The sequence below is a fragment of the Vulpes lagopus genome, chromosome 11 (assembly GCF_018345385.1).
Source record: "Vulpes lagopus strain Blue_001 chromosome 11, ASM1834538v1, whole genome shotgun sequence".
NCBI lineage: Eukaryota > Metazoa > Chordata > Mammalia > Carnivora > Canidae > Vulpes > Vulpes lagopus.
Genome location: NC_054834.1, coordinates 14,692,598 through 14,720,140, shown reverse-complemented (window position 1 = coordinate 14,720,140; position 27,543 = coordinate 14,692,598). Strand labels below are relative to the sequence as shown.

General features: G+C 51.4%; 1 protein-coding gene across 10 annotated transcripts in view; it reads right to left on the bottom strand.

The window, feature by feature from the left end:
• The window catches only part of ATXN7L1 (ataxin 7 like 1), a 245,268-nt gene that overhangs the window by 41,112 nt on the left and 176,613 nt on the right, over nt 1-27,543 (bottom strand). For 8 of the 10 annotated variants that reach the window (XR_005982684.1, XM_041722182.1, XM_041722183.1 and 5 more), the window contains one exon: nt 15,535-15,757. Coding sequence is in view for 9 of the 10 variants with exons in the window: in XM_041722182.1 (XP_041578116.1) it covers nt 15,535-15,757 (223 nt within the window). In the remaining variant the exon portion in view is untranslated. Of the gene's footprint in view, nt 1-15,534; nt 15,758-18,248; nt 18,458-26,197; nt 27,206-27,543 lie in introns of those variants that run through there. The other 2 variants (XM_041722191.1, XM_041722190.1) reach the window with 2 other exon arrangements.

Below are 27,543 nucleotides of genomic sequence, written 5' to 3'. Positions count from 1 at the left end.
AGGTACGACATAAATCCCCATGAATGAATAAATGGTTGTTTTTTGGTTTTGTTCTGTTTTTTAATCTGGGAAAAGATTGGGGAAACTTTCAGAAAGCCAATTTGTAAACACCTTAAGCAAACAGAACACAGGGTAACCAGCCACAGAGCACAGTAAATAAAGAACCGACCAGATTAATATTTTGTGGCTGAGCATCAGGGCTGGTGGTCAGAGGGAAAGTACTGTGTACGATCTCTCCTGGCCTTTGCACGGATTTGGATTCATTCCCATATAACCCACCCTCAGGAAACTGGGAAAATGTGGTCAGACCACACAACTACTGGGCGTGAGTGGCCCTGGCAGCAGAGGCAGAAAAGACTGGTTAGCAGCGTTTTGTGCCAGCCCCCAGCAGCACCCAGCAGAGCTCACGGGGGCCCATTGCCGGCCGGGAAGGTTAAAGCATCTTCATCAGTGACTTGGATGATGGGCCAGCACCCTGTCCATCAACTGGGGGAAGAGGCGATTAGCCACTGAGAAGAACGATGTGGGACTTTCCCTGAAGCCAGTTAGGAGTGAGGGAGAGATGAACAAGCTGACTTTGATGAATGATAAAAGTGGCCAGAGGCCAGTCAAATAAAATCAGGGAGGACAAGTAGAAGTGAATCTAAGGTCTGTGCCTTGTCAGTATTCTACAGGGTGTTGCAAGATAGTTGAGGATAATGGTTAGGAAAACAGGCTTCAGGGGTGCCTGGGTGACTCCTGGTTAAGCACCTGCCTTCGGCTCAGGTCATGATCTCAGGGTCCTGGGATTGAGCCCTGTGTTGGGTGTCTGCTCAGCGGGGAGTCTGCTTCTCTTCTGCCTCTCCCCCTGCTTGTGCTCTCTGTCTCTTCCAAATGAATAAATAAAAAAAAAAATCTTAAAAAAAAAAAGGAATATAAGCTTCAAATCAGACAAACCTAGATTTGAATCCCACTTTTTCTACTGCTGGTTGCATGATGGCGGGAAAGCCACCTGGCTTCCCGATTGCGGGGTGTCCATGAGTCTGTAAGGACTTTTGTGAGATTTCGAAGGACGGAGGCTGACCTGGCAGGTGGACGAGTGCTGTTTCCGTTTCTTCTCACCTCCTCCAAGGGACGGCCTCGTGCAGTGCAAAACCCACTCAGGCACGGGGGTGGGGGTGGGGTGGGGGGGTGGCCCTGCCTACCTTATCTCAGCACTTTGCCACTCTGGGCCTCAGTTTTCTTATCAGTAAAATGAAGATCATGATGGAGATTTGAAGTGATTACGAGATAATACATATGAAATGCTTAGCATAATGCTCGGCACATGGTTGGCTTTTAATAAATGGGAGCTAAAACAACAAAGGGGAGAGAGGATCATGCTGTTCCCCTTTCCCTACCAATCCTGCTTCTTCTGGGGTAGACATCTGGGGTGCAACTCATCAGAAATTATGTCCCCTTTGCCTTTCCAGTCCCTCAATGGAGGGAGGGGTACATGAGGTGGGTTGAGGCAGGGGCAGCAGAGGGTGAGAGCTAGTGGCCTTCTAGACTCACACAGAATGGAGGACCACTTCTGGAGAGCTCAGTGGAGAGGAAAAGCTGAGCTAGGTAGGAAGTCTCCCTGCCTGATTCTCAAGCCCTGGTTTCTATGCACTGGTTGAGCCTGGACCAGTGGCTAGAGGCACCCCCCTGGAGAACACATTCTGGAGGAAGAGTGAGCAGGAATTCCAGCCTCCCCTATGCAAACATGTTGTCCTGCAACCCCAAAGTACGTTAGGCAATGGGGGTCCTTCTGGCTCTATGATGTCTTCTGGCAGAATAACCGCTCCAGGCTGCCTGGAAGCAGGAAGCCCCAGCACCAGCCTCTGCTATTCTCTCTGGCACTTTCGTTACTCAGGGCTTCCTGAAGAAGGGAGTGCTGAACGTGGTCTCCAAACCTGCTGGGAGACCAGCACTAAATGACATTCTTGGGGGTGTGTGGTGGTGGTCATAATGCCCTAAGACTGTGGGAAAAATCAATAAGCTAGATGAGAGGAAGCTAAAGAAGGAAAAACAGAGTCCTGGCACAGTAGGGCAAGTCACGCTGGACAGGCTGTCTCTGGAGTGCACGTGGGACCAGCTTGCCTGCAGCAGTGTGGCCGCGGGCAGCGTGTCCAGGAGAGGTCTGACACAAACCCTAGGCCAAACCGGTGGCACCTAAAATAAATACTCGGCGAAACGCACATCAATGCATAAATGGCATCAGAGCCTTTGAGGGTAGGATGTAAGACGTCAGAAACCAGGAAGCAAGTGGCTTCTGGAAGGAGTGCTGGTGCAGAGCGGAACGGAGCCCCAAACGCCCGCCGGGCCCAGCACCGGCTCTGCTCGGCAGCAGCAAGAAGCAGCACTCCCCTCGGTGGCCGCCAGAGGTCACAGGCTCCCGCTGCTGGAGCTGCAGGCTGCCCGGCCTGCTCCTCGCCTTCCAGAACCAGCGCAGCCAAGACCTTTCACTGTGCCTCTCAAGCCCAGGAGCCAACACCGCCCCGGGGGAGAGAAGAGGCCTCCTCCCAGAACATCCTCCGTCCCCCTGCCAGGGGAGGCCGCAGCCGAGCCCCGAGCTCAGGTCCTCAGCTTTCGCTTTCAGGAAGCTTGTTCTGAGCAGCCTGAGGACCAGGGATGGCGCAGCACCCCAGGCTACCCGCCGGTGTGGCGCGGTGGGCGGCCTCTGCTCCCCTCTGCTCCCCGCCTTCCTCCAGGGACGGAGAGCCCGGGGACGTCTTCCGTCTTCCCTCGCAAGAGGCCGGGCAGCCAGGTGTCACTCACTCTGCTGGTCCCTTTCCTCCGGGGCTGGCACCCCGCAGCCCCCACGGCCTCTATATCCAGAACACCGAGCACACTTTGTTTAAACCATCGAGAATTAAGAGTTTTCACTTGGACCTACAGCCAGACTCAGGAAATTCTTTGTCCCAAATTAAATATGCTTTGTCTTTTTTTTTTTTTTAACTCTGCATTAACAACATCGCCATCCATTTAGAGACCTGGGCTCTTCCTTGACATTCGGCCACTCTCGAGTCTCCCTGCCTTGTCCTCTTGGCTCTCGGAGCCTTGATGAAAATCCCCACCACCCGTCTTTCCGTCCCAGCCTCCTGGCTCTACTCTGCCTCCACTTGGACACCAGGCAAATCTGACCCTGCCAGCCTGCTGTTCGAAAGGCTTGGCAGGCTCCCTGCTGCCCAGGGTCCAGCCTCACGACCTGGCCTCCACGGCTCCCCCACCCGGGGGTGGGGGGAACCTTCCCCACAGCCTCATGGTGCTCTCACTGCTCCTTGCAGCGCTCAGCCTGGCTCCAGGCTTTTCCGTGGGCTGGGCAGTTCCTTCTGCAGGTGTGCCCTCCTCCATTCCCCGGGTGAACACTCCCCCATCTGCCCAGGTCCGGAGGAAACGTCCTACTCTCGCACTGCTGGCTGTTCCTTCCTGGGTGTCTGTGCCACATTTACCGTGTCACATGGCCAGGCCTCAGTTCTATGTGTATGTGGCCTGACCAGAAAACGAGCTACCTGGGGACAAGGATGACTACGTGCACAAGTCGCTCTGGAGGGAACCCAGTGACATATGCATTATTTGGCACTTAGGAAGGGCTGAATAAATGCTCGATGAATGAATGAATGTTCCCAGGAAAGGTTAAGTCCCATAACATAATAAAAAACCAAACCAGCGCTCCACCAGAACGAATGCTTTGGGTAAGGACCGGCCTGCAGCTCTCTCTCCCCGGTGCCAGGGCAATGACAAAGGTGAGGGTGGGGGGGCTTGTCAACCCTCCACCTGGCCCCCTCCTCCTCTCATGGTCCCTTGACACTCACACAGTGAGCATCTGCCACACACTGGCCAGTAAGCTATGTGCTTATATCGAAGATCGAAGGTTGTGCTGGACTCTCACCCCCAGTTTATAGGTAAGGAACCAGGGGCTTGGGAAGGTTGCCCCAGGGCATTCATCCAGCAAAGAGAGGACAGCAATGGGGCCTGACCTCAGGCGGCTCTAAGGACGGTGCACTTGATCTCGGTCCCGGCCGTGAGAAGTCCGGGGTGGGTTCCGGCTCCGCCGTGGCACAGCTGTAATCTCAGGCCATCCTCCTCCATCCGTGGGCCTGCTGCCTCCTTGTCGCCCAGCAGACGGGAGCCTCAAGGGGGGCTGGCTCTACGGACGCCTCCAAAAGGTGCAACGTTGCAGCGTGAACGTGGAGGGCATCGGGGATACTAATCTCTGTGGCTCCTACTCCCTTTCTCCGTCGTGCCATTTTCCCTCCCCAGCTGTCTGAGCCTCTGGTCTCCTTCCCTAGATGCTGGTCCCTGCTACTGAGCACTTCTGTGACCGGACAGGGTCAGCTGAGTCTACCCGGTGGAGCTGTCCATTGTGCTTATCTCCATCACCTGGAAACCCAGCGAGCTCGCAGCACTTGGGATGTTTCCGCTCCTCTGCCTCCCGGTCCTGGAAGGGACACTGCCTCCCCCCCGCCCCCCATGCTTGCATCCTCGGCCTGTCCCTCCTGCTCTCTCACCAGCTGCCCCTTCCACTCCTCCACCTACTTACTTCTCTCCACCCGTGTTTCCTCTCCCAACCCTCCACCCCACCCCCTCCTCTCTTGCCACCCAAACCTGCACCACTAGGGGTAAAACTGGCCTCAGAATGTCCCCTCTCTTCTCCTGAGGGAGGGGCTGGGTGTGTACATGGGCTCCAGGGAGGGGCTGCTGTCGACTGCTCGACTGCCATACCGACAACTCTGCTTCGGTCAAGGGCATGCTGGGACATGGGCACAACCGCAGACGGGGGCTATGGCACGGGATGCGCCGATCCTTCCCCTCCTTGCCAGAGCACAAAGGGTTTTTCCTTTTTATCATCGAGGAACCACAGTTCTCCCTCCCTAGCTCTTATAATTGGGACAGGAACAAGAATTCCATGATGGGAATTGGCACTCTGGTTTCTCATCAAGAACTCAAAAGATAAGCTATTTATACCTGCCGTTTCCTTCAGCATCAGAAAAATCTCTATGAGGAGGGGGAAGGAGCAGTTCTATTTCACAGGCTACTTCATTCATTCACCCATCATTCATTCCTTCATTCATCAAGTGCCGGATGTCATGGGGCACCAAGGATGCCAAGGAGCTGAAGGCCCAGCTGGTGGCAGGAGAGGCTGAAGGTATAAATAAATACAATATATGACGGTAGCTCTCACAGGAACATGTTGAGTGGTAGCGGGAGCTTAGAGGAAGAATCATCTCAGTCTGTATAAAAAGTCCGGGAAGGAAAAAAAAAAAGTCCGGGAAGGCTTCGTGGAGGGAGTGGCACTCCTGCAGAGCCTTGGGGCGTGTGTGGGGCGAGGAGGCTGCTCCTGATAAGAGAAACAGCGCGAGCCAGCACAGGAAGGCCTGTCTGAGGAGCTACAGGCAAGACCGGGGCCCCCGAAATAGGAAATAAAGGAGTTAAAATACCGGCGGCACAAGGGGGAAATGCCAGGTCACGTATCCTCCTCCGGAGGGGTTAGACCTCTACTCTGCTGGGCCAACACCCGGGAGCCCTTGAAGAGCGCTGAGCAGGGAGGGGCGCACAGCTGCAGGCAGTGTGGACGGCGCTGTGCACGGCGGTGTGGACGGCGGTGTGGGCAAGGCGGGAGGCAGAGGCCACTGCAAGAATCCGGTCAGAGGGCTGCGGCCACACGGAGGGTCTGCAGCCCCGCCGATCTCTGCTACTTCGCAGCCTGGGCGGGAGAGACGGCCCGAGCCCCGGGAGCCACTGCTAACCACCGTGGCCTTGCCCCCACGTCACGCCAACGCCAGGCGAGACCCGATAAGCCGGCCTCGTTTCTCCCAAGGCGCCGGGCCAGGGCCTCTCCGCTGTCCCTCCCCGCGCCAGCCCGGCCCCAGCGCTCCGGGAGGGGAGCGACGCTGTCCCCCACCTCGCTGTCGGGCACACACAGGAGGCCAGGGAGCCTGCTGAGTTTTTCTTTCGCTCTGGCTCATCTCCTGCATTTTTAATAGCTCAGCATATTTAGCATTCAGCACACACGTGTGGGTTGATAAGGCCCAAAGAGAAGGCAACAAGCCATGCAGGGAGGAAAGCCTCCTCCCCGCTCCCGCCCACATCGACGGGTTTGCAGGTCTGCGTTCCCCGATGGCTCCCTTCCTGGACCGGGGTAGCTGAAGTGACAGCAGATGGGAAAGTCAGGCTGGCTGACTCCGTCCCTGTGCGGGGCTAGTCCCCTGGCTGAGCAGGGGCTCAAGAGTAAAGGCTGGAATGTTCCTTTTAGCTCAAAAGAGCCAAACAGCCATCGTTCCCTGTCAACTTCCACCTGGGGACGGAATCACCTTGCCGCCCTGCCTGGGCCCTTAGGGGCCCTGTGGACACCTCTATGGCAAGATGACCAAGGTGACAGCAGGGGATTCTCTGGCCTCTGACCCCCTGCAGGCCAGGGAGAGGGGCCCTGGGAGCTCGTGGGGGGGGGGGAGCTGGGAGTGCTGCCGCGCAGATCCCCAGGAGCACCCCTCTGTTTCTCCCTTTCTTCTAATGCAGAGCTCTTTTTTAACCTCCCCAGCCACACAAGGGAGAAGACAACAAACCCGCAGTCAATTTAACCTTGTGTCAGATGCCAGAAGGTCACCTTGGACTTAGGAGTGGTGATTTTTCTTGCCCTACACGGGAATTTGAGCTACCTGGTAAAGGGTGCCCCTAACCTGCTGTCAAGTCTCAAGTAAAGGCCACAGTCCACCACCTGCATGCAAGCTTTATGCTTCCCTGACCTTTAGGGGCTGCTACAGAGCTCCTTTGGGGCGGGGGAGTCTCTGCTCAGTCGGCCAGGGTCCTGCAGGCCCGTTCCCACCTCCTACCCAGCAGCAGCCAGCTAGCCTGGAAGCAGAGCAAATGTTCCTTCTACCCTAGAATTTGTCAGCTCATGGGGGGAACATAACATCACAGAGATGCCAGGAGCCACATTCAGGCACCTGTGAATCAACAAACCAAAGGGCCCCCCCAAGGGTCACTCGGCCTAGGGCTCCAGATCTATGCTGTGTGATATAGCTGCCACTAGCCATTTGTGGCTTTTGAGCACTTTAAAAAGCGGTTGAGGGGGGCACCTGGGTGGCTTTGGCTGGGGTCATGATCTCCAGGTCCTGGGACTGAGCCCAAATGGGGCTCCCTGCTCAGCCGGGAGTCTACTTCCCCCTCTGCCTCTGCCCCTCCCCACCATGTGTGGTTTTTTTTCCCTCTCTCTCTCAAATAAATAAATAAAATCTTAAAAAAAAAAAAAAGTGGCTGAGGAACTGGATTCAGTTATTGAAAATGCTTAAGTGTGTTTGGAACAACCTGGATATGCGAATTCATTTCATAACCTCCAGTTCTTTAATAAATCTAAATACAGATTAAGTATTTCTTTTTTTTTTTTTAAGATTTTATTTATTTATTCACAAGAGACACACAGAGAGAGGCAGAGACACAGGCAGAGGGAGAAGCAGGCTCCATGCAGGAAGCCCAATGTGGGACTCAATCCCAGGACCCCAGGATCAAGACCTGAGCCAAAGGCAGGTGCTTAACCACTGAGCCACCCAGGTATACCAGAATTAAGTATTTCTGATGAAAATTTAGTGTCCAAATGGACACATGCTGCAAGTATAAAACACAGGCTTTCAAAGAGGCTTGGTAGGAAAAAAAAAGAACATAAATGATCTCATGATGATATGTTGAAATTACAAGATTGCGATACATTAGGTTAAATAAAATAACCTATTAAAAATGGTGTCTTTTCACTTTTTCCAACGTGGCTACTAGAAAACTTACAATTCCACGCGTGTCGCACATTATATTTCCATCCGAGAGTGACAGTCCAAACAATTGTAGATAAAAGGTTAACTGTCTCCAAGAATAGAAATCTTACAAACCCTTTCAATGGTCAGATCAATTTCATTCAATTCAACAAATATTTACTGACAAGGGGACCATGTTTGCTGAGTGTGAGGCCCTCCCGTGCAGGAGGCCCTGCGATTACTACCGAGCAGAAGGAATGACAGGAGGTCTAACCTGGGGCCAGCCATGAATAGAGTCACAGGAGGGGTAAAAATGAAGTGCTGTGGGAATTAAAAGGAGACGCCAGCATCTCAGTGGCCTGCGGGGAGGAAGTGGGTGAGGGATGAAGGGCAGGGTCCAAGAAGAAGGTGGCCGGTGGGGCAAGCAGGGAGGGCAGTGACGATTTGGACCAGGAAAGAAAGGCCAGGATGCTGTGGGAAGAACCTTGGCTTAGCAGTCCCTGCCGCCTCGGGCCCCTCTTCCCCTGGCCCCCGACTCTCCTGGGCCCTGCCCTTGGCCCCTGCCCATCGTGAGCTACGGAGCTTCCCTGGAGGCTCCATCTGTACCTACAGTCTCCACACCTGTGTCTACACTGCTGACTCTCAAAGAGCCATTCCCAACCCATGCCTGTGTCCTGACCTCTGGCCCAAAGCAACCAGTGCCACCTCCATGTGGGTGTTTCTCAGATACAGACCTACTTTTACTGCATTTCACTTTGTTTGCATTTCGTACACACTTTTTTTTTTTTTTTTTTACAAATTGAAGGTGTGTGGCAACCCTGCATTGAACAAGTCCATTGGTGCCATTTTTCCAACAGCACTTTTACTTTGTGTCTCTGTGTCACCTTTCCGTAATTTTTGCAATACGTCAAACGTTTTATTATTGTTATATTTGTTACCAGTGATGTTTGATGTTAGCATTGTAGTAGTTGTTTGGGGGCACCACACATCGCAGCCGCAGAAGACCACAAACGTAGCCGATAAACCGGCCAGAGGTTGTGTCTCTGTCCCTCTCCTTGGGCCTTTCCATTCCCTGAGACACAACAATACTGAAATCAGCCCAGTGAATAACCCCACAACAGCCTGTAAGTGTTCAAGGGGAAAAAAGGGTCACACGTCTCTCACTTTAAACCAAAAGGTCGAAATGATTAAGCTTGGCGAGGAAGGCATGTTGAAAGCCGAGATAGGCCAAAAGCTAGGCCTCTTGTACCAGTCGGCCAAATTGTGAATACAAAGGAAAAATTATTGAAGGAAATTAAAAGCGCTACTCCAGTGAACACACGAGTGATAAGAAAGCAAAACAGCCCTACTGCTGATATGGAGAACATTTTAGCCGTCTGGACAGAAGATCAAACCAGCCACAACACTCCCTGAAGCCGAAGCCTAGTCTAGAGCAAGGCCCCAACTGAACTCCCTTCAATTCTGTGAAGGCTCAGAGACGAGAGGAAGCCAGAGAAGCAAAGTTTGAAGCTAGCAGAGGTTGGTTCATGAGGCTTAAGGAAAGAAGCCGTCTCCGTAACATCAGAGTGTAAGGAGAAGCAGAAGGTGCTGACACAGAAGCTGCAGCAAGTTTTTCCAGAAGCTCTAGCTAAGATCATGAATGAAGGTGGCTGCACTAAACAACAGGTTTTCATTGTAGGTGAAACAGCCTTCTATTGGAAGAAGATGCCACCTGGGACTCTTGGATCCAGAGAGAAGAAGTGAATGTCTGGTTTAAAGCTTCGGAGGACAGGCCAGCTCTCCTGATAGGCAGCCGGTGACTTTAGGTTATACCTAATCCCTTATAATTCCAAAAGTCTGAGGGCCCTTAAGAATTACGCTAAATCTACTGGGCCTGGGCTCCCTGAATGAAACGACAAAGCACATCTGTTTACAGCATGGCTTGCTGAATATTTTTAGCCCATTGCTGAGACCTACTGCTCAGAAAACAAGATTCCTTTCAAAATATGACTGCTCACTGACAATGAACCTGGTCACCCAGGAGCTCTGATGGAGATGTACGGCGAGACTCCTGTTGTTCTCATGCCTGCTAACACAGCGTCCCGCTCTGCAGCCCATGGATCTAGGAGCCATTTTGATCTCCAAGTCTTACTGTTGAAGAAATACATTTCACAAGTCCACAGCTGCCACGGATTGACTCCCCTGAGGGGTCTGGGCAAAGTTAACTGAAAACCTTCTGGAAAGGATTCATCCTTCTAGATGCCATTAGGAGCGGTTTGGGGCACCTGGGTGGCTCAGTCGGTTGAGCATCTGCCTCTGGCTTGGGTCGTGACCCCGGGGTCCTGGGATCGAGCCCCACATGGGGCTCTCTGCTTTCCTCTTCCCTCTGCTCCTCCCCCTGCTTGTGCTCTCTCTCTCTCTGTTAAATAAATAAACAAAACCTTTATAAAACAAACAAACAGGTGTTCAAGGCTTCTGTGGAGGAAATGACTGCAGAAAAGGTAGCAACAGCCAGAGAACTAGGGTGAGAAGTGGCCAAATGTTGCAATCTCATGATAGAACTTAAATGGATGAGGAGGTGCTCCTGACGGATGAACAAAGTGGTTTCCTGAGATGGAACCTACTTCTGGAGAAGATGCTGTGAAGTCTGTGGGAATGACCAAAAGATAGAGAACATGACAGAAACCTGTGGACAAAGCAGTGGCCGGGGTTGAGAGGATGGACTCCAGTTTTGAAAGGTGTTGCAGCTACTGTGGGCAAAACGCTATCGAGCAGCCTCGAACACTACAGAGAAATCCTTCTTGAAGGGAAGAGTCAACCAATGTGGCAAACTTCATTGTTGTCTAACTTTAAAGAATTGCCGCAGCCACCCCGACCTTCAACACCCGCCACCCAGATCAGTCAGCAGCTGTCAACATCGAGGCAAGAGCCTCCACCAGCAAAAACATTATGACTTGCTGAAAGCTCAGATGATAGTTAGCACTTTTCATAGCACTAAGGTATTTTTAGGGGCACCTGGGTGGCTCAGTGGTTGAGCGTCTGCCTTCGGCTCAGGTTGTGGCCCCGGGGGCCCAGGATCGAGTCCTGCATTGGGCTCCCTGCATGAAGCCTGCTTCTCCCTCTGCCTGTGTCTCTGCCTCTCTCTTTGTGTCTCATGAATAAATAAATAAAATCTTTAAAAAATGCATTTAAAAAAATGCATTTTTAAATTAAGGTGTATACGCTGTTTTTTTTAAAGATGTAATGCTGGGCAGCCCAGGTGGCTCAGCAGTTTAGCGCCGCCTTCAGCCCAGGGCGTGATCCTGGAGACCTGGGATCGAGTCCCATGTCGGGCTCCCTATGTGGCGCCTGCTTCTCCCTCTGCCTCTGCTTCTCTCTCTCTCTCTCTCTCTCTCCGAGTCTCTCATGAATAAATAAAATAGTAAAAAAAGACGTAATGCTGTTGCACATACAGACTTAACAGACTATAGAGTGCACACATAACTTTTATATGCACTGGGAAACCAAAAAATTCATGGGACTTGCTTTATTGTGATACTGGCTTTATTGCGGTGGTCTGGACTGCAGTCTGCAATATCCCTGGAAGCAGCTACACTTCCTTCTCCACTGACTTGCCAGCTGAATTCATCCTCTCCTTCCCATCCTAAACTCTGGCCTTTTCTATCCTCTTCCTGAGAAAGCAGCAGGACCGGTCATCCAGTTGTCCAGTTGCCTGGAACGTCAGCAGGATCCTGGTCTTCTCTCGTAGCGTGAGCCCTGCGTGCAATGAACACTGAAGTCCTGCGGCATTCCCCCTGCTAATATTTCTCCCACCCGGCCCCTTCTCCCCCCTAATATTTCTGCCCACGACTGCTACCTGCATACAGGATGTGGCCATACCTCACCGGGCTTATGCAAAAACACGCTCACTGTTCTTGCTGCTTTCCAGGTGGCACCTCAAGCCATCCTATACACTGCTGGCACGGCGCTCTACCATCACTCAAGGCTGCTCCTTTTTTATTTTTTTTTTAGGGGTGGGTGGGTGGGAGGGGCAGGGGGAAGGAGAATCTTAAGCAGGCTCCATGCCCAGGGCCGAGCTTGACATGGGGCTCAATCTCACCACCCTGAGATCATGACTTGAGCCGAAATCAAGAGACGGATGCTCAACTGACTGAGCCACCCAGGCGCCCCTGAAAGCTGCTCCTTTAACAGCTCCGTGAAGTTTTCAGGATGAAGTCCAAGTCCCTGAACTTAGCACACAGAGTGGAACTTGATAATATGGCCCTGCCCACCTCCCCAGTATCCTCTCCCACCTCTCCCCACATGCAAATACGCCTGTGCATTCTGTTCCCTTTCTTTGCCTGGGACTCTCTTCCCACTTTCTTTAAAAAAAAAAAGTTAAAAAAAAAAAACTGTGGTAAAATATATATAACATAACATTTGCCATTCGAATCCAGCTTTCTTTCTCTAGATTATTCCTACTTATCCTTCAAACTCAGCTCAAGTGTGACCCCTTCTGAAAAACCTTTCCTGAGTCCTCAGACTGGGGTAGGTGCCCATCTCTTGAGCTACCAATATCTTAGCTCTTATCACATTGTAGTCTGTGTTAGCTCACATCTCTTCTTATTACAGACTCTCTAAGAGTCTGCGTCTTATTTAATCTTGAGTCCCCAAGGCTGCAATGAACAGTTGCATGCGTTATGCACTGCACTAGGATGCCTGGTTGAGGAAGTGATGAAGACCATTCATTAGCTGACCGTGCACTCTGGGACAGGGCTGTATCCAGGCCTTTTTCTATCTTGCACAAAGATGCCACAGGGGACATGAGGGGGCCTACATGTCCTCAGGCCTCGTTACAGAATTGGCAGATAGTATGACCGTAGGTACTTATTAAGTGTTAAATTGAGTAAAGGCACATGGATGGGTGTTCTAGGCAAAGGTACCAGAGAAGACACAGTGGGGAAGCCGGGGTAATGGGATGGTACTGGAGGGTTGGATTAGGGGGTTCGGAGCCAGTTTGTAGAGGGTCTCTTATGTCGGGCTGAGGGCCTAACTCTCAGTCCAGTAGGCAACGAGGAACCTTTGAGAATTCGGGGGATGACTGTGACTTAGAATCACAAACTAGTCAGGCTTGAGAATGAGGCCCAGAGAAGTGAAGTGACTTGTTCAAGCGCACATGGAAAGCTCGTGGCTGAGTCTGACTTGAGGCTGGCTCTTTCACAGTGCTCTCAGGGGAAGCGCCCCAGAGCCAAGGCGCAGCCCTCCGAGTCTCCAGGGGAAGCCTGCCCAGCCTTCCCGACACGGCCCTGGTGGTGGAGGGCAGGGGGCCCTCAGCCTGGCTGGTGGCAGGGCAGAGAGGCAGAGGCGCCCCGTCCCTCTGCAGATCCGCCTCCTTGAAGGTGGGCAGATCACCTGCTGGCTTCCCACTCTTCTCACAAGGTGAGTGCTCTAGTTTCTGGAGCCTCTTTTTTTTTTTTTTTTAAGATTTCATTTATTTATCTGACAGAGAGGAAATGAGAGCACAAGCAGGGGGAGGGTCAAAGGGAGAGGGAGAAGCAGACCCCCCGCTGAGCAGGGAGCCCAACGCAGGACTCGATCCCAGGACCCTGAGATCATGGCCTGAGCCCAAGGCAGCTGCTTAACCGACTGTGCCCCCCAGGCGCCCCCTGGAACCTCTTTTTTCATAAGAAGGACTTGCCTCCTTGCAATCCTTTGGGCTGCTCTCCTATGGGTCCTGGCTAACGTTTGCAGACTCTGCTAGAACAGAACCGTCCAGCCCTGACTCACAGCAGTCTGCACGAGCGTGTTGGAGTTGGTCTGAAAGCAGCGCGGGGGCCGATCTAACCCAGGGGTCCCCTCAGGGCTGGGACCACGTCTATTGTCTGTCATCCGCTGTGCTCACGCTATGATCTTCCAGGACCCTGATTCTCCTCTGGCTCATTCCTCACAAGCCCCTTGGCGGGCCCTCCCCCTCTGGTTTCTCAGGACCTCATGTCTGGACCCTGAAGAAATGACTTTATCCTTCTCTGTTTTCAACTTCATCTCTCTAGTTCTGCAGAGAGATTGGACTTCTCAACCTGTAGCACCAGTTGAGGAGCTCAGTCCTTTGGTGCCCATAACGATGATGATGATGATGATGGTAACATTATCACCATGTATTTATCGAATGTGCGCTCTGCTCCAGACATTGCTCTTGCTGCTTTTAATATATATATATTTTTAAAGATTTATTTATTTATGATAGACATAGAGAGAGAGAGAGAGAGAGAGAGGCAGAGACACAGGCAGAAGGCAAAGCAAGCTCCATGCCGGGAGCCCGATGTGGGACTCGATTCCAGGACTCCAGGATCATGCCCTGGGCCAAAGGCAGGCGCTAAACCACTGAGCCACCCAGGGATCCCTCTTGCTGCTTTTATAAAAATTAGTTCACCTGACCCTCACAACAATTCCACAGGGGAGAGCTAGCATTAGGCCCATTTTACAGATGAGGAAAATTGAGGCACACCAGATTGAGCAACTTGCCCAGAGTCAGCCAGCTGACGTCTGTACCCGGGCAGTGCGCCAGAGCGTGCGCTCACCTCGAGACGCCTGATACTGCCCGGGCAAACAAGCTGGCAGGCACTCTCCGAGGTCACTGATAAAAGGGAGCCTCTCACTCTGAGCAACCAGGTGCGGAGGCCACCAACCGTCACACTCAGGCTGGGTCTTCCCTAACCCGCTACATTCTCCTACAGGATGGACCTGAGATCCGAACAAGCAGAGAGAACAAAGCTGGCCCAGCAAGCCCACCTGTATGACAGGTAGCTACCCCCCCCCCCCTCCACAGCTGTGTCTAAACCTTCCCACTCTAGCACAAGAGGCTCTCTAATGGATCTGGTGTAATTAGCTCCTTACAAAGTCATCATAATTTCCAGGGAGCAGTGACAAACTAATTGATGGATGCTTTTAATCCACAGCTTTACTAGGTATGAACTTAAGTGTAATTAACTATCATTCATTAACAGAACACTTTTTCTCTTTAAATATATAAATTAGGCAGGCTCCACGCTTGTCCCTTGTCTGCCTTCGTGACGTCTGCAAGAGAAGGCTAGAGACTCCGTAACTCGCCAGTCCCTAAGTGCTCCACGTTAGGGCTGTCAGCACTTGAAGACATTCACCTTCTCTTCCTGTCTGTCTATCTGTCCGCTCCACAGGTAACCTTTGCTGACTTTTGGGTAAAGACTGAGATTAAAAAAAAAAAAAAAGAACACAAAGCCTCTGATTCTCCAAGGTCACCTGCAACCAGTCCTCTCCCACCACATCAAAGGGGTGACATTCTCTTTGGATTTCCTCTTTTCCTCCGAGGCTCAGCTCCCACTATCTGCCTCTGTGGGTAGCTGGTAGAGGAGTGGAGGCCCAGCTGCTCTCCGCAGAGCGGCTCGGTGGGGGGGCCTGCCTCCCAGGGCCTCACTCCCCGCTGGGCAAACTGTGCTTTGGATTATTTACATCAGTGCTTCTCTTCACTGGGGCAGAAAATTGAGAGATGACCACATAACTGAGGAATATTTCTCTGTCACCCTGTTCGATGACACGACTTGGCTCAGCTCTCGGGAACAGAAGAGCTTCCCCCCTATTCAGGCACACGGCGCTTTAAAGGCCTGCGTTCCCTCTAGGGGTTTGGGTTTCTCACCCCATCATTGTCATGGTTTTCTGTCCCTGCCCTCCTCATTCCCCAAATTCCTGGACACGATGCCCAGGAACAAAGCCAGAGGGTAAACACCGTTTCCTGTGGTGACAGGGACAAGCAGGGAGGACACACAGCTGCGGGCTGCCAGTGCCCGACACTCACCATGGTTTGTCCCTTGATCCTTTTGCAGAAAAGACCGTGTGCTGTTTGCTGCTGGAGGTAAGTAGATTGTCTTTGGGCGTTTTGAATGGCTTTGAGGTGCTGCTGGCAGAGTTCTGGCCGCTGAGACAGGCTTTTGTTTTCACCTGTACTAATGACGTCCTGGAATTGGAGGGTGGAGATGCTGGCGAGGGAGAAGGTCTACACATTGAACCGTGTCTTCTCTCTGCAGAGGAAGAAAGAATAGAATTCAGCACATCACCTGAAGCGAGTGAGACCCACACACTCACGCATCCTCAAATACACGTGTTTATCTTGCAGTGTCCTCGGCACCCCTGAAGCCCCAGTTCTGGCTACGATTTTGTCTGGATCTCTGCTCCTATCCCACCAACGAGGAATGATTACATTCTGAATTCCTGTATTAAATGGCATGAGAAAACTACTGCCTCGGTGAGAACAGGAGGCACTCAGCAGGCTCTCCTTCGGCAAAACTACTTCCCCACGACTAGCAGAGGGGCCACCAGGCATTACCGGAACACAGTGGGATAACCACACAGCCAAAGTCATCCCCAGGCAGCTAGCTACTCCGAGGCCACAAGGTCCCTCAGGGCAGTGCGTAGGGTGGGAATCTCAAGAGAACAAATAGGAAATTCTAGAACCTGACCCCCCACTATCCCCAGCAGGAGCACTAGTCAGAAGGACCAGAAGGGCTGAATGAAAGGGTCTTTGAATGCCAGGAAATGGCCCGTCCACATGCCACTGTGGCCTCTCCAGGGCTCACTGAGGTCCGGGGCCAGGGCTGCTAGGCCAGGGACTGTAGGAGCCTATCGATGCTCAGGTGAGAAGTCACAGATGTAGGCCTCGGTTTAGGTGGATGGGCACAGCTTCTTGAGGTTCTACAGAAAATACCAGAGCTCTGAGCAGTCATGCCTCACGTGGTCAGCCCCTGTGGTCGCGACTCAATGGACAGACAGGATGACAATGCTCACCAGGACAACAGGTGCATGATGATGTAAGGTTCTTAACTGTGATGGGGTAACAGATTTGATCCAAGCTAAGGATCCACTCTCAAAAAAAAAAAATGCACTTTACACACACAAAAACTTTGTACGCAAGTACAGGAAGGAATCGTGGACCCCCAAAAAACAAAGGCTCTGAAATTCGAAGTCCCCTCTGGCTCTCTGGTGCCTACGACAGGATCCCACATACAGTCAGTCCTTCGTTTATGCCTTGAATCAATAAATGAAATAATATCAAATGTCCTGATGGGGGGCACCTGACTGGCTCAGTCTGTAGAGCATTTGACTTTTTTTTTTTTTTAGATTATTTATTTATTTATTCATGACAGACACAGAGAGAGAGAGAGAGAGAGAGAGAGAGAGAGAGAGAGAGGCAGAAACACAGGCAGAGGGAGAAGCAGGCTCCATGCTGGGAGCCCGACGTGGGACTCAATCCCGGGTCTCCAGGATCGCGCCCTGGTCCGAAGGTGGCGCTAAACCGCTGAGCCACCCAGGCGTCCCAGCATCTGACTCTTGATCACGGTGTTGTAAGTTCGAGTCCCACACTGGGTGTAGAGATTACTTAAAAATAAAATCTCCCCCCACCCCAAAAATGTCCTGATGGGAAGAACTGGAGATCACAAATCTGGAAATCTGGATTGAATATGATAACGTACAAGGTAGGAGGCAAAGATCGCAGGCCACACTGTCCCTCCATCTCCAAGCTGGGTGTCAGGCTTTTCTCATTAGTGAGACATTTGTGGCAGTTATTCCAGGCACCCTGCCCTGGGAGAAGCAAGCCAGAGTAACCTGGCTGTCAGGAATGGGACTTTGGGGTTTCTCTGGGTTCGTTCATACCAATAGGGCTGCCAAGTTGTGTCAAAGCAGATTGGCTCTGGTCCTCTTTCTAAGACTTTATTATTTATTTAAGAAAGAGAGACAGAGGGAGAGGGAGAAGGAAAGAGAGAGAGAGAATGTAGAAGCTAGGAAAGAGGCAGAAGCAGACTCCCCGCTGAGCAGGGAGCCCCACATGGGGCTTGATCGGGGCACCCTGGGATCACCACCTGAACTGAAGGCAGACACTTACCCGATTGAGCCACCCAGGTGCCCTGGGTAAGTAGATTTTTGAGGACCGTCTGGTGGTTGGGTACTTTGGCCTGACCAGTGCTCATAGGTTGCCTACACTGAATAACTTTCCTGGGTGATTTTCCTTCACTGAGTCAGAGCAGAATGTTGCAGACGTGCTCAGTTCCCAGAACCATCCTGCTGCAGGTTTTAAAATCCAAGGGGTGGGATCCCTGGGTGGCTCAGTGGTTTAGCGCCTGCCTTCAGCCCAGGGTGTGATCCTGGGGTCCTGGGATGGAGTCCCACGTCAGACTCCCTGCATGGAGCCTGCTTCTCCCTCTGCCTGTGTCTCTGCCTCTCTCTCTCTCTCTCTGTGTCTCTCATGAATAAATAATAAAATAAAATCTTAAAAAATAAAATAAAATCCAAGGGCTGGTCCCAGGGCACCTGCTTTGATGTAGTGGGAGAGCCCTGGGCTGCGAGCCAGAGATCTAGGCTCCAACTCCAGCCACGCCACGGCATTGGGCTTATGGCCTGGAGTTCACCACTTACACTTTCTCAGTTTCCATGTCTTTATCTGCAAATGAAGAGGGTCCCTGGGTGGCTTCTAAGGTCTCTTGCCTCTCCATTACCATAAATACAAGGCGTACTTACACCAGGGCCTTCTCTCCTCATCCCTCACGATTCCCGAATATTACGGCAGTCACTGCGGCTGAAGTATTGAGATATTTTACTCAGGCAGGATCTTCCTTGGAGGAATTCATCCTTTGTGAAATTGTACTGGCCTTTACAACCCCTGTGAGGCAGGCAGGAAGCAGCCAGGCGTCTCCACCCTCCGCACGGCTGACTGGCCAAAGAAGACCCAGGGCGGCGAGGTGACTCCCCAAGGTCAGGGCCAGTGGCTACACGAGGCATGGGCCTCTGGGCCGTGTGCAGGGGCCTAGCCGTTTCTCAGGAAGACAGGAAATGGGGTGTACTGTGACCAAGATTCGAAGCCAGGAAATTAGGAAGCGCAGGACTTAGAAGCACGGAAGGTCAGAGCTGGATCGAAAGTCAGCTGGCCCGATCTCCTCGCTGATAGATGAGGTTGGAGGGGTGATCGGTCACCAGCCTGCAGGGCCGGGCTAGTCGGGGGCAATGCCAACACCAGAACCAAGTCTTCTCACTTCAAACCCCTAGTACTTGCTACCCTTCCCAAGCGTCTGGCTTAGCAATTTTCTTTTTTGGCAGGGGTTTCCAGAACGAAAATAAGATTTTGATGTTTACCACTACTGTTTTGAAATTTCCTTCATTTACTCACTTGCTTATCGCTTGCTCAAGCTGACACAGTGGGTAGGGGGAAAGGATGTGCAGAAATAGTCCTCAGCTCTGGCGGAGAGGTAAGCTTTGATAATGAAGAGGACTTTTGTTTGGCTAAACCAAGAGTTAAAAATAATAGAAGTAAACAAATACCATATGATCTCACTCATATGTGGAATTTAAGAAACAAAACAAACGAACAAAGTAAAAAAAAAAAGAGAGAAACCGAAAAACAGACTCTTGACTAGAGAAAACAAACTGGTGGTTGCCAGAGGGGAGGTGGGTGGGGGGAAGGGTGAAATAGTGATGGGGTTTAAGATTAAGAGCACACTTCTCACGAAGCACCTGGGGGGCTTATTGGGTTAAGCCTCTGATGCTTGATTTCAGCTGAGTCGTGATCTCTGGGTCCTGAGATCCAGCCCTGCATAGGGCTCCATGCTGGACGTGGATTCTGCTTAAGATTCTCTCTCTCTCCCTCTCCCTCTGCTCCCCATCCCACTCATACTCTCTCTCTCTCTTAAAAAAAAAAAAAAAGTATATTTGTCGTGAAGGAGTAATGTACAGAATTGTTGAATCACTATATTGTGTACCTGAAACTAATACAACACTGTATGTTAACTATACTGGAATCATAGTTCTTACATAACAATAATAATAATACAGGTAAAGATAAATCACAAGGAAGGGTACCAATAAAGACAAAATTAATGAGCCAGACCAATGATTCTAAAATCACCTACTCATGGAATCCTATTTAGTGACCCAGCCAACACATTCCAGGGCTAAATTCACAGAAAAAAAAATTAAATCAACAGATATGTTTTCTTCTTGGTTTTTAGTTCCATAAATTCTTCTTAAATGACCAATCAGAAGAACAAGTTGGGGGAATCCCTGGGTGGTTCAGTAGGTGAGCGTCTGCCTTTGGCCCAGGGCGTGATCCAGGAGTCCCGGGATCGAGTCCCACATTGGGCTCCCTGCGTGGAGCCTGCTTCTCCCTCTGCCTGTGTCCCTGCCTCTCTCTGTGTCTCTCATGAATAAATAAATAAAATCTTAAAAAAAAAAAGGAACAAGTTGGATATGAGAATACTCATCAAAACTTGAAGATAGCACTTCACCCTTAATCTTTTTTATTAATGTGTGATTTTGCATTGTGATAAACAGATTAAAGCAGTATTTCCTATTTGAACTGTTCCTTATCAAACTGAAGGAAGTCTATCACTACTTCAAGGTATCCCACACAGAGACCTGTACTCCTGTCCCCTGGGCTCTGAGAACAAGTGAGGCAGCCACCTGGTGCAGGCGAGGAAAGCCTATGTACGAATTTTAAGTGGGGAACCTGGGTCACAGTGATCAGAGCTTCCCTTAGGAGGTGAGCTTCACACTTCACTCGGCGAAGCTTTTGAAAATGGGTAGAACTGATGTCCTGGGTAGCACAGACTAAGTAGATTTTTCAGAAAGATCCAATTCCTATTCAATCTGTGTTTCTCTAGTCTGGGAAGACCCGCCTGTAGATAACTCACATGGTTTTCTCTTTTGGTGGAGAGGTGGGTGGGCTAGTGATAGGAGCAGACAAGGTCTTAGTTTCTTGTAAAAAGATATTGCTGTGTGGGCGCAATGTCCCTGGGTAGAGTGTTCCAGATTTATATTACAGTCATTCTGACACAAGTCCTCACATACTCTGGGCTTATTTTTTTTCTGTTTTGGTCAAGGGACAGCCTAAGGTAGATCCTTATAGTTATTCTTATTCCAACTGCCCTGCCCTGCCCTGGAAGAGTTTATAGAACACTATTTTTTACTCACTATTAAAATATTTTATAGACTTAAAAAGATTTTTTTTTCTAGAAAAAAAAAGAGCCTTTCTCTCCACTTTTTCTTTCTTTGTTAATGTAAGTAGATGCATGAGCAAAACTGTAATCAATCGATATTTTGGACTATTCTTTTTCAACTAACATTATTCTATTCATACATTACTGATTCCCGTATACTAGTCATTTTAAATGGTTAGGTAATATTCAATCATTGCCCTATATTATTTAGCCACTCTCTTACTATCTACTTACTGTTTTTTTTTTTTTTTTTACAGTTTATTTAAAAAGTGTTTTAGGATTCTTTCTCTTTTTTTAAAAAAAGATTTTATTTATTTGAAAGAGAAAGAGAGGGGGAGAGAGAGCGAGTGAGCACAAGCTGAAGATAAGTGTGAGCACAAGTGGTGGGGGGGCTGAGGGAGGGGGAGAAGCAGACTCTCCACTGAGCAGGGAGCCTGATGTGGGATGAGGCGCTAGATCCCAGGACCCGGGGATCATGACCCAAGCCGAAGGCAGACGCATAAACGAATAAACCACTCAGGTACCCCTAGGATTGTATCTCTGACGGGCAGTTCCCAAAGTGAAAGACTGCAACGGTTTATGGCTCTTACAATTTTTCTCCAGACAGAAAGACCAAACCAATGTATTGTGCTAACGCTATATATGAGTACCCCTTACCTACTCAAAATCAGTGTGAGAACACCCATGTGGAATTAAGTGTCGAGGGCAACCTCAGTGATTGATCTTGGATCAGCAGCCTCTGGTCTCACCCCTCCGTCCCCTGACCAACACTACTAATAATTTATTAAGAAAGTCCCATGTATCAGGCACTCGACTAAACACTTGATTTCCCTTATAGCATTTCATTGTTACAATATCCTAAGAGAGGTACCATTAACAGCTCAATGCTACAGATGAAAAAACTGAGGTTTGGAGATACATCCGAACCCGTGGTCTGAGCTCTACCACCTTGCAATCCTGGAAGATGCTGTAGAGCGTGAGGGGAGCCTGGAATTGCTCTCAGGACCCCCCACCCTTCCCCGCCCACTGTGTGGACGTTCCAGCAGGGCACCCCGGCTTCCTTAGGGAGAGGAAAGAGATGCCTTTTAGGTCACGGTCACCAGCCCCACGCCACAGCCTGAGACCCCAGCCTCAAGGAGTTGGGACTCCAGGACCAAAGAAATGAAAAACCAAATCCTTTTACTAAATATTTTGCATTTCTGCCATAGGAAGTCGAGCCCGTGGCCTCGGCAGCTGGCTGTTCTAAGACTACCTGCTTCACCATACATGTCTTAACCATCCTGGTGTGACTCCAGCGCGCAGAGCTGGAGACCAGCTGAGTGGGGGGCCTGCAGACGCCGCCTCCCAGCATTCTGAAAATCTCTGGCAGGAGAGGGGAGTCTGGTGTCTCTACAAACTTCTCCCCTTGCCAAATCCACCAGGTCCTGGGGCAATTCCATTTGAGTAAAAATTTGGACCTCCTCTACTCCATGCTTATTCACTGGGATATTTTCATACTCACATCATCAATATCCTGCACCAAAAACCTCAGTGCAGATGCCTCATGAATGGCTGAGCCCGCCACTGACGCCCAGTTGTGGTCCTCTGCCCCAGCTTTTGTAAGGATTTGTCCAGAATTCTCCAATATAGTATTTAGGGGACCCATCCCCTCCCAACAGCCCCGCAGTCACCTGTGGCCCACCACGGTTGTATAGGCTCGCTCAGGCTTAGGCCAGTGTCTGGCTTTCTCATTTGACAGCGTGGACTGTCTTTCGGCCCCCACCTCTGAGGGCAAGTGTTTGGCAAACCATTAGCTGGGCTCTGTTTTATCAATGGATTCCATCTGCAGTCGTGGCCACGGTCGGGATGCCTTCCATAAAGGACAACCCTGAATTCCAAGGGACCTTCTTCTAAAAGAAAACTGGGGCTGGGAGGGGAAGGGTACTGCACCGACTCCGGCCTGGGGAACTGCAACCACTCAGCAAGGCAGGTAATCCCCAGGTTACAGCTGTGAACACGGAGGCAGACGGCGTTTGAGAAACCGGTCTGAAGTCACAAGGCTATTCAGGGGAAGAGCAGGGGCTAGAATCTGAGCTTGTGGTCTCATTTGCCACAATTGTAGTTAGACACTAAATATAGTGCCGTGGTGGTTAGAGGAGGCATATTGAATCAGCCTTTCTCAGCAGGGGACGGAATGAAGACACGGTAAAGTCAAGCGACGGTGGCGGCAGAGCTGTGCCAAGCAGCTCCGATGCCAGGAGTGCTGTGGGCTCCTCTAGAATGCCTACTCCCTCCTCAGGCCGGAGCACCTCTTTAAACGATACCAGGGCCTGAGTGGCTGTAGAAGTGCTCCTTAAGGCACGGGTGTCTGCCACCAATTAGCTTATACTAGGTCTTCTTTACCCTCTTCACCTCCTACCCACTGCCAGGCAACAGGCGCCGTCTGGAGCATTTTGACAAATGCCACTATGGGCTGGTGGCCCATGCCAGCTCTGTTCTCAAATCCCTCTGGGCCCTACTTTGGTTTCTCGGTCATCTGGTCACTCTCTCCATTCATTCAGTTAGGAGGAGAGACAGCATTCTTGAGTGCCTCTGTGTCAGGCGCTGTACAAGCTACTTTTACACTTCTCAGCTCAAGTAGCCTACCCAGCAGCCCTACAAAGTAGATGCTGTTAGCCTCCTTGTTATAGATGGGGAAATGAAAGCTTAGCGAGATTATGAAACAAGACCGGGGTTATGCAGACCTCGGCATTTGGGAGGAGAGCCCAAGCCAATACTCTTCCCACCACGCCACCCCGCTTGGATGATTTCTTTCTTTCTACACTTCAGCAACACGGTTTCTCCCACGATTCTTGACAAAGCATTTCTCATTTTCAGAGCTGGCCCAAGACATGACTCTGAAGCTAGACAACCTGAGATTCTCTTTATCTTCCCCCATGAGCTCTCTCCTGTCCTTTTATTGGTTATTTATACTAAGGTGCATATTTCTGGTATCATCCACTGCTGGGCATGATTTGGGGGAGTCCCAGGGACTTTCTGGGGCACTAAAATATTTCCATCAGCCCTCAGGGATGAACCCTCAGCCCTCACTAGGCACCAAGCCTAGCTCGAAGAAAAAACCACAGCAAATATAGACCTCTGGGGAAACAAGCACATGTACACACTGCTGGGGGTACTTTCAAGGGATGACATTTCTCTGGAGACCAACCCGTGATGATAGCAAGAACTAAAAAGGAATTCACAGCCTTTGATCTGGTAATCTGGTATCTGTCGTCTGGAAAGGAGACCTCAAGGAAATAATCCGCCCCCTACTCCTGCCTGCCACAGACACACAGCAAAAAAAAAAAAAAAAAAAAAAAAAAGTTCAAAGATATTCTCAGTGTGGCACTGTTTATAATAGTAAAAAATATCACAATTGACCTGAGTAGTCTATAATAAAACAACTGAAAATCACAGGAACAAGAGTTATTATCCCAACTTAAAGAAAGGTATATGTGAGATTGTATGCCCAAGTCCACAAGGAAATTACAAATATCACAAATGATACGTAAACACGAATCATTACTTTATAAAAACAAAGAAATTTGTAACATAAATATATATTATATATGAATACATAATGTAGATAAGATGAAGGAAAAAAGGAAGGATATAGGATGGATTACTTGACAGGCTTGGTTTTGTTAAAGCTGTTTGGGCACATGTGAGAAAAGAGATCAAACAAACGAACACAACTACAACAGCACTAAGGCATCATTAATCCGAGAGGGCAAGAGGAGGGAAAACAGGTGCAAATACAAAGGTAGGAAGGAGTAACACGTGTTCAAGTCAACCTCATTCATTCATTCATTCATACATTCATTCATATGTAAAGAATTTCCTTGCCACAAAGCTGTATGCCAGGCACTGGGATATGATGCTGGAGACAAGACACTGTCATTGCCAGAGGGTTCCCTCAGGCTGGCCACCACTTCGTCACCCTGAGTGGTGGGGGAAGGCTCCCCCTAAGGAGACAGGCTGCTTCCTGGAGGACCCGAGGCAGGTGACTAGCCCTCCTGCTTTGTGGGACTTTGCCTACAGCCAGATCCCTGATTCTCTTAATATTATCAGGCCATTTATAGTCCTAGCTGTTCCCATATGCCCAGAGCCAAGATGGGAGTGGAGGGGTTGACAAGGAGCTCCCCCTGCATGGGATTAACTTCTCCATCAGGGTGACGGCCTCCCATAACCACTCACCATACCCATGGCACAAGCCACATGAGTTCTGATGTGGGAGCCATGCAAGCTGAGGTGAAAACTGGTGGCTTCCAGTCTTAAGAGAAGTTGTTGGCTTCTACCTCAGGATGTCACAGCTAACATCTTCCCTGCCCCAGGGGCACCAAAGGGACAGGTGTGACAGGCAGCTGAAAGCTGGTGAGGCAGGAAGAACAGGCTGGTGTGTCTTTGGGGAGAATAGGGGTTCCCAATGTCTTAAACACCTGAACGGTGTGCTGAATCTTCCCAATACTGTCTTGAGGCAACATCAGTAGCCCTTCCCCTGATGCTTTGGGCTAAGTGCATAAAGCATCCCCGTCACAGGCACGCTGTGTCCACATCCCACGGGAGGGGGCGGGGAGGGTCCTGCGGCACCAGGTGGAGAAACTGCCCAGGCCATACCTCTGTCTTGGAGATGGCTTGGTGCAGCAGGGCCAGGGCCTCCAAGTCTGTCATTTTTAAAAGGTCTTGAGGCAATTTTCATGCTCTGTGCCAGCTTTGAGAGTCATGGTAAATGTCCAGAGACATTGTCTTTGGAATCAGAGAGATCTGGGCTCAAAACCCAGCTCTTGTCACCCATCAGCTCTGTGACTGGGCAGATAATGTAACCGCACCCTCCCCCACCACAGCCCCATTTCCTTACCTATAAAATGAGGACAACACTGTCCACGTCATCGGGCTGTAAGTGGGCAGGTGCCCCCGCAGCACACTGGGCACCCTATCTTAGCACGCACCCCACACGGTCATCACTGGCATACTGGCCCAGCTGTCCTTGCCACTGGAGGTATGTACCTCGATGGCAGGTGTTTTGTTCACTCCTATCCCTGGCCTGTAGCCCTGGGTCTCGCCCTAATAGGGCACTCACTGTGTTGGGTGTCGAAGAAGCGGGTGTGGGGAGGATCGATGACACACAGGAGGTAGCTACCACAGTGCCAAGTCACTTCTGGTAAGTTCCCCCCACACGTGAAAATGGAGATGAAAAAATATACAAGCAGTAGCCTTGCTAAGTGGGTAAGTTCTTCCCTGCCTGCTCCGTGGCCCCGAATTGAAGCTGCTCTGCTACAGGAATCCTGCGGGAGCGCGCTGTGCATACGACCACGGGCCGGGACGAGAGGCCACCGCCGCCCGATTTCTCTCTGTCCTGCCCTCCGATTTCAAGTGCGGGGCCAGAGTCTCCTGCGCCAGAGGGTACAAAGTCTCAGCTAAGTCCCTGCTCAGCTCACAGCGTCACTCAGAACCACTCACCCCACAGGCTGCCGGGGTCCCGCAGCAACCACTACTAACGGAACCACCTCTGCTCTCCTTGGAGTGGCAGTTGGCAGTGGCAAACAGGAAGTTGTCTTGAAACAGGGTGTGGTTGTGCCCTGTCAATACGTGCGTTCAGAGAGACACACATTTGTTTCGTCTCTCCCCAGCCCCCTCTGGTCTCCCTCTGGCCCCTTCTTTCAGGGCGAGAGGTCTGAGTTATTTCGGTGAAAACAAAGCTTCTTCCAGGACCGAGGATCAACCATCGCCCCCGTGCACACAGCTCCCTCCTGGGGCGGGAGGGAGGGGGTGGAAAATATAGGAGTCGCTCACGTGTGGCACCGGGTTAGCAACTGTGTCCGCCAGCGGCTGCGAGCTTTCCCCTCTGCTCCTCCCGTGGGCACGCAGGGGACAACGCTCGAGCTAGAAGCCAGGCCAGGTGCACGGCCAGTCACCCCGGGGAGCTGGCCAGCCTGCCTGCCAGCCTGCCAGCCTGCGGGGCCCGGGGTGGGGGGGCCACCCGCGGCCGCTCGCCCTGGACCCAGGGCCGGCCACGGGTAGGAAACCGGGGAGGAGGAAAATCACAGGCCGTGAGTGTCAAGCGAGTGGAAAAGTTCGAGTGCAAGAGACCCGAAACATTTCCTAACGGGGGTTACATACAGAGATGACAAAAATAACGGCTGGGGACGTATGTGCCTCAAGTGTGGCTGGAGCTGCACGGAAATGCAGAGCAGTGGGGGTGCGGCTGGGGAGGCTCGGGTGCCGGAGACGTGTGCCGTCGGGGTCTGCACGCTCCTCCTCCCCGGGCCTCCAGAAGGGCCGCTCGCCACCCCGGCCTCCTCCTCCTGGCCTCGCCGAGGCAGCCGCACCCCCTGCACGCACGCCCAGCCCTGCCCAGGCCCGGATGCTCCGTGGTCCTGGGCGCTCGGCGCGCTCGGGCCGGCCGGGCCCTGCGCTCCTGACCTGGGCCCAGCCCCGCGCCCTCCTGGCGGCCAGCGTGCCCTGCGCTCGCTGCACTTACACATCCCGGAGGCGGCCTTGCCGTTTGGATAAGGAGGCCGAGCCAGTGACACGCTGGGCAACGCGACTCGTGGGAGCTGTTTCCTGGCTCCTGGCTGAGGGCCCTGGCCAGTCAGAACGCACCACTTCCCCTTTAAGAGAGCACGCCCAGATGCGATTAGGGAAAGGCAGAAAGAAAAGCCCGGAACAGTCAGGGGCTGTATCCTGAATTTGGCAGATGAACTTGGGTTTTCCTGCACTGCACACACAAGGTGTGGTCAGGGGCGGTGGGCTCCCCGGGGGCGGGGTTGAGTGGTCAGCGTTTGGGGACCTGCAGCAAGCACCCC